Source organism: Myotis davidii, unplaced genomic scaffold (assembly GCF_000327345.1).
Source record: "Myotis davidii unplaced genomic scaffold, ASM32734v1 scaffold309, whole genome shotgun sequence".
Classification (NCBI taxonomy): Eukaryota; Metazoa; Chordata; class Mammalia; order Chiroptera; family Vespertilionidae; genus Myotis; species Myotis davidii.
In genome coordinates this window covers 654,457-661,596 of record NW_006383013.1, presented here as the reverse complement: position 1 = coordinate 661,596, position 7,140 = coordinate 654,457, and the positions used below count along the sequence as shown (strand labels likewise).

Sequence of the window (7,140 nt, the reverse complement as noted above, 5' to 3'; positions counted from 1 at the left end):
CCCCCCCCCCCCCCCCCCCCCCCCCCCCCCCCCCCCCCCCCCCCCCCCCCCCCCCCCCCCCCCCCCCCCCCCCCCCCGAGTCCCTGCACTGTACCACCTCAGCCTACTCTTCTGTGACCTTGGGGCCGGAGACTAGCTACCTTGACACCCTCCTCTCCACTGTCAAGCATAAAGCAGGTGTTGTCGTTTTGTTTTGAATTTTAGAGGATGTTTATTACAGCTGGGGACAGTGAAACAAGGAAGGACTAGGGAAATGAGCCTGGGCTGGGCTGCTTTGGCTCACTAGGAAGTTGAGAAACGGAGGCCTTGGGCACAGGTTCAGGGGTTTACCTGGGATGAACTGCCGCTGCCCATTGCTGCGTTGGTTGCAAGCCTTGTGAGGCCCCTTAGAGTTTAGGAAGTGCCTGCCTGTGGGGGGAGAAAGGGGAGTGGGGAGGCACGGACATGCTCCTGGGAAGGAGCGTGCACCCACACAGCAGGCTTTAAATGAAGATACCCTATGGGGGGAGACACAGAAAGGGTCCGTTGCTTTAAGCAGAGACTGGAAAACCAGGCTGGGGAAGAGATTTCACTCAAGGTTTCTTGATGAGTCAGCTACAAACCCTAGTAGAGTGAAATCCCCTACCTACCCCCAGCCTTCTGCCAAGGAGTCTCATACTCTTTGTGGTTACCAAGGGGGCAAACTGAGAGGAAAGAGGAGACCCTATAGGACGTGGAACTGAGGTCTTGCTCACAAGGCTATTGTGAGTCTACTCGCTCCCACCTGCTCCACACGTGAGTCAGAATTGGGCAGGGGCATCTCTCAGGGCAGGAGGCATCTGGGAATGCCATGCCTCCGGTGCACCTACAAGGCCCCAGCCCCTTGGCATGGCGTCATCTCTGGTCCTCACAAGAACCCTGTTAGCACCCTGGTCAGCACCACATCTGAAAGATGGCATAGCTATTCTTCTCTGCCAGGTGCAGACTCGGGATGTGCAATCTTGAGGCATCTTTCACCTGGTAGTCTATGAAGTAGAGTTCCATGTGGCACGCACTCACATAAACCACAATGTGAAGGGTGCCCCCTGGAGGTGTGCAAAGCAATGGCTTTGATTCCAGATGAAAATTTCTCCATTTCTATCCCCGTTTAATGAATGTGGAAACTTAGTTTCTCACAGAGGTTAGGTAACTTGTCCTAAGCTGCCCAGCCAGGAAAGCAGCAGAGACCAGCCTCAGCCTCGGCCTCAAATGAGCCTGGTGTCAGAAGCTGTTCCCTTTTGACTCCATCCCTCTCTCAGCCTCCTCTCCAAGCCAGCCTGGCCTGGAAGGATGAATAGGAATGTTATGTTAATGGCATCTGTCATGTCCCTGACTTATCACGGGACATCCACGATGAGCCAGATGCCAGCCGACGGGCAAGGACGTGAGTGATGGAAAACGAGTGTGTGAGTGATGGAAGCTCGGCTCTTGCCAGGAAAGGAAGATGAAAAATCTCTTGACCAAACACTATCTGAAGCTGCCGGTTTCCTCTCCCAGGAAGATAGTCACCATCCTGCCTTAGGAGGTTGGGGGTGGGGGACAACCCAGGCCCTCTGAGCACTCTTGCCAGGGGCTACAGGTGGCAGGAGAGCCCAGCATCAGCCCACAGCCAGCAGCCAGTCCTCAGAATGGGCTCCTGATAAATTCCTGGCCTGAGGGCTGTCTCTGAGCTTTGGAGTGTCATTGTTACTGCTCCACAGCTGCCCTTAGTCTAGTCCCAGCCTTAAGACATTTGTGGACTCTGGGGGGAGCCCTATAGGGAAAGGCTGGCCCCAGAGCTTGGGCTGGGAGCCCGGGGACTGAAGCATACCCTTTCAGAGGCATTTAGCTTGTTCACACTGAACCCATTCCTGGGTCTGCCACCCAACAGCTCCGTGGCTTTGAGCCAATCATTCAACTGCTCTCTTAGCTTCAACTGCTTTGCCAATAAAACAGCCTGACACCGGACTTGTGAGCATCCCCTGACCCCCTGAGTTAGCACAGGGCTCTAGAGCCAGACTGTCTGGGTTCAGACTCTTGCACTGTCACTTACTTGGTGGCTTTGGGAAAGTTACCCAATTCCTCTCTGCCTTCTGTACCATAGTTTTCTCATTTATAAAATGGGAACAGTGGTAGTAATTACCCCTTAAAATTGTCATGAAAATTAGAAATGAACATGCTAGAAATGGTAAATAGGCTGTAAAGTGAGTGTACAAATTAAGGGTCCTGTGAGCTTTGGTTATTGTTCTCATTGTGCAGGAGGACACTTGGGACTAGTGATATGGTGGGAACAAGACAGATCTAGTCCTTGCCTTGATGGAATTTGGACCAGTGATCGAAGGAGGTCATGTTAGCATGGTGCCTGGCCTGGGGGACTCAATACATCATAGCTCTTAGTAGTATTAGGAATGGGTGTCAGGCCCTTTATCAATTTAATCCACTCAACTTCTCGGACAGGCCAGAAGTTCTGTCCCCCTTGTTACAAATAAGGCCCAGGGAGGAAGATGAGGGTGAGGGAGGATGCCATCTCCGGCCTTTGCCTTGGTGCTGGTCATTTTTAGCATCAGCTGCAGCCAAGTCACTGTCCCCTGTAGCTGTCTCCCTGAGTCACTTCCCAGCCAACAGCAACAGTTTTTGGAGGGAGAGGGGGTGAAAAATGTTTGAATCAATAATTGCATTATGAATCTGTCACCATGACTGTGTTTCCCTTTTTTTTTTTTAATTTGGATCCTGACCAGTTTTTTGTTTTGTTTTGTTCTTGTTAATCCTCACCAGAGGATATTTTCCCATTGATTTTTAGGGAGAGTGGAAGAAAGAGGGAAAGACAGAAAAACATTGACGTGAGATAAACACATGGATTGGTTGCCACCTATACGAGCCCCAACCAGGACCTAGGATGGGGAGGAGCCTGCAACCAAGGTATGTGCCCTTGACAGGAATTGAACCCAGGACCATTTGGTTTGCAGGCCGATGCTCTATCCACTGAGCCAAACTGGCTAGGGCTGTTTCACTTTTTAAAAAAAATATATATTTTATTGATTTTTTACAGAGAGGAAGGGAGAGGGATAGAGAGTTAGAAACATCGATGAGAGAGACACATCGATCAGCTGCCTCCTACACACCCCCCCACGGGGATGTGCCCTCAACCAAGGTACATGCCCTTGACCGGAATCAAACCTGGGACCTTTGAGTCCACAGGCCGACGCTCTATCCACTGAGCCAAACCGGTTAGGGCTGTTTCACTTTTTTTAATGCTCCTGTCTATTGGGGGCTTATCCCTTGAGAGTAAATTCTTATCGGTTATTGTGCTGGACAGTTCTTCTGGGAGTTTCCGGAGAGAGTCCCAGAGGTCCTGCTCTCTCCTCCTGTTTGGAAATACAGAGGCAAGTGATGCCCCACAATGTTTGAGCTACCGTCCTGCCCCACTGAGAATGGGAGCGAGGAAAGGAAGGGGCTCCAGAGGGTTTGGGAAGGGCCACTGAGGTCAAGGCTGCTGACTTCCCCCCACACCCAGGCCTGCTAAACACATCTGACCTCAACCCCTGGGCCTGTTTCCTTCTCCTGGTTCTCCCCATGGACTTGCCTTAGGAAAGGCCAAGTGAGTGGGAGAGAAGGGACAGACTCTTGGAGTTGCCTCCAAACCAGCCTTGTGAGTCCCTGTCTCCTGTCAGTCACCTTCCAGGTGCTGCCTGTAGGTCCCCCAGGACTTCATCCCAGCAGAGCACACCCACCAAGTTTCAGCTGCCCACACCCTCCCCTAGCCTTTGGATTGAGCACTGATGATGAGTCAGATACTGTTGGTGGGAACACTTTGCGGTAAAAGAAAGCAAAGCCTGTTGTCATGGAATTTAATCTAGAAAACAAATTCTAGTTGTGGGAGACAGTTAACAAGCAGGCCAGCAAACAAACCCGCAAGATGATTTAAGAAGGCGGAAGTGCTAAGGAGACAGTAAAGCAGGGTGAGGGGTTGGAGACTGACTGCGGGAGGGGCCGCTTTGGGATGCAGGACAAGAAGGACTTTCTGGGGAGTCAGCATCTGGGCAGAGACTGAGTGGTGAGAAGCCAGCCATGTGGGCGGCTGGGGCAGGTGGCGGGTGAGGGGACAGCAGGTGTCTGCCTCCTGGGGGGAGCCAGGTGGATGTTTCTGAGGAACAAAGAGGAGGCGAGGAAGGCTAGAGGGGGAGCTCTGGGGCCTCGGGGCCTCGGGGCCTCGGGTAAGGACTTGGGCCGTTGTCTGTAATGTGAAGGGAAGCTGCTGGCAGCTGTGAAATGGGGAGGCCAGTCAGGAGGCAGCTGTGCAGTCCAGGCCAGAGGCGGCAGTGGTCGGTTTAGTGGAGATGGAGAGGAGAAAGTGAATTTGGGATTAACCTAAAAGAAATTTGAAAGAAGCATGTGCGCTTCCTGAGCAGAGTGCCATTCTTCAAGTTCAGAGAGCTTGAAACACAGAAATCTCTCTGATGGCCACTTGTCATAGAGTCGCAGCACCGCCATATGGGGCCCAGGTCCCCTGTGGGACCTGCAGGAAGCCTGGCTCAAGGGCCTCCGTGGCCTCTCTCTCCCTGTGCCCCCAAGTTCAGCCTCTATTTGTGTATCAAAATCAGGGGTGAGGTTTGGACCCAAGTAGGTCCCAATGGTCAATGGAGCAGCCTACAGCAGCCGTTAATGTTCAGCTGTTACAGACAGTGGGAAGGAAGGAGGGCCTGGAGGAGGAGCACAAGAGGGTGGCTTTACCAGAGACCCAGGAGGCAGGTGAGAGCCAGGGAACCATCCACTGCTGCAGCCAGCCAAGGAAAGGAAATGGGTGGGGATTCAGAGGCACCACCAGGGTCTGATCCCAAGACTCAACTTCCAGATTCCTTACTTATTGCTCCTCTGAGGTGGGCAGCTTGGCCCTTACTAGTTGCATGACCTTGGGCAAGTCACTTCACTTCTATAAGCTTTCATTTTTCATGTATAAAATGAATTGTGGTAAGATTTACATGAAACAACATCTACAAAGTCCTATAATAGACATTAGTTTGTGGGCTGTCCAACATCTGGACCTGATTCCTATTTGGAAGAATTCCACAACTTATGAATCCTAGTGGAAGACAGAGCCCTGGTTCTGCAATGAAACTGGAAATGCCAGACACTTGCTTTCCCAGCTTCCCTTGCAGCGAGAACATGGCCACGTGACCTGGGCTCCACCAATCAGAAGCAACCATCCTGGACTTTGAATGAGGAGCCAGTGACACAAGAAGCAAGAACCATGAGAAAGTCTCCTCTGGTAACAACAGTGGTTGCAGCAAGACCAGGTTGCAGGATGACAGGTTAAGCAGAAGAATTTCTCGCCCAGAGTTGGTGGTGGCAGCTCCGGACCCTAGGATCCCATGGAAGTGACAGTAACCACTGTGGCTTTCCCCAGTCCAGTACTGTGATGAGCTCTTGGTCTCCAGAACTCCTGGAGAAGATCTGAGTCACCCAGTATCTTCCTAAGAAATTCCTTTTTGGGTCAAACCAGACAGAGTTTATAACCCAGAACTGGGCTTTTATGAGATGTGAGTATAGTATATGTATAACTGTACTCTCCATAGCAATCCAACCTTAATCTCCCTTAATAATATAATTTGGGCCAAATTTGAGTTAAGATTAGTATAGTGTGTTTTGAGTGGTGGCCCTTAGGATAGTTTTTGTCATGGTCCAGGGACCACCAACCTTGACTTTGCTGCAGGCACGCCCTTTTGCTTGATGTTGAGGTACTTGTCCATGGTGCCCGGCATTCTCTGCCCAGAGAGAGTGACAGACACGGCTCTGTTCCTGCCTCCAGCATGTACCTGTGTGCTGTGGGTGAGTCTTTAGCTTCTCTGTGCCTGCCGGGTTCCTTTACCCGTAAATGGGGGTGGGATGCCTGTTGTGTTGTGGCTTTCTTGGAGAGCCCGCAGAGAAAAATATGCATGAAAGTGTTTAGGAAATGGCGAAGGATAATAGAGAAGTCTGGTGGCTTTTTCTTTCTTTTTTTTCCCCCTGGTCACAAATGATGACTCAGAATGTATCGACCATTTCATTTGTAACCTTTCATTATTTTTTCTACTCTGTACTTGTCCACAATTGCAACTCATCTGCCCACCTTTCTCACTCTTCAGTCTTTTAAGATTCACCCTAGATTTATAGCCGTGGACTTGGTATTTTACTGTACGTCATTCATATATAGCTAGCGTTTACTTACTGAGATTTATAACTGTCTCTGGCAGCCTCAGTTAACATTTATCGAGTGCTGACTATGTGCCAGGCATTTAGCTCAGCCCTATCGATGGTTCGTATGCAGTAGGTACGAAAATCCTATGAGATGGGTGTTTCTGTGATCTTTCTATGGGTGAGGGAACTGAGTCACAATACGGCTATGATCAAGCAGCTAGTGGACTCAGTGGTCAGTACTTAATCCCGAGTGAATCAGGGTTTTTGGCAATAAGACGGTGTCAGCTCGAGTGCTCTAAGGAAGCAGGTGCTGTGGCAGAGTTAGGAGCAGGGGCTCAAGCGGGTTCGTTTGCAGGGTGTGTAACAGGTGTGAAAGGTAAAGGGGAGGAAGAGGATTGGACAGGGGGTGAGTGCAGATCTGAGAGTCTCCGCCAATCGTACAGGGAGCTCTGGAGCAAAGATGCCTATGGAAGAACCCTTGAGTTGGGCACAAATGACCAGGCCCTGGTACCCCCATCTTGCCCAGTCACCCCCACTGCAGTGGGTGATCATAGCTAATAAAACCGTATCATACATTTGAAAGTTGCTAAGAGAGTAGATCTGAAATGTTCTCACTACAAAAAAGCAATAGTAACTATGGGATGGGGTGGAGGTGGTAGCTAATACTGTGGTGGTAACCATTTTGCAATTTATAAATACATCCAGTCACCTTAAACTGACACAGTGCTTTGTGCCAATGGTGGTGTATTCTGGCCCTCCTGGGGGATGGGGGGGGTGGGCGGAGACCCAGGGGCAGGGGTGGAGGATGCCCCAGCACCAGGGCCCCCGCCTCACCCTCTCCCTGCTGCAGTCCAAACAGGCTCTCAGGAGGGGGTTTGTCACACTTGTCTGTCCCTGTCAACCTGTGATGGCTCATGGAGGGGTTCTCAACCCGCTGGGGTGTGTGTCTCCTTTGATAAGCCTCTGAGG

At 51.1% G+C, this 7,140-nt stretch overlaps 1 protein-coding gene across 1 annotated transcript in view; it reads right to left on the bottom strand.

Moving 5' to 3' along the window:
• The window catches only part of VSX2 (visual system homeobox 2), a 45,576-nt gene extending 39,820 nt beyond the window's left edge, over positions 1-5,756 (bottom strand). Inside the window, exon 1 of the mRNA XM_015558001.1 lies at positions 5,692-5,756. Within this exon, the coding sequence (XP_015413487.1) occupies positions 5,692-5,756 (65 nt within the window). The remainder of the gene's footprint in view (positions 1-5,691) is intronic.
• Between the last annotated feature and the right edge of the window lie 1,384 nt (positions 5,757-7,140).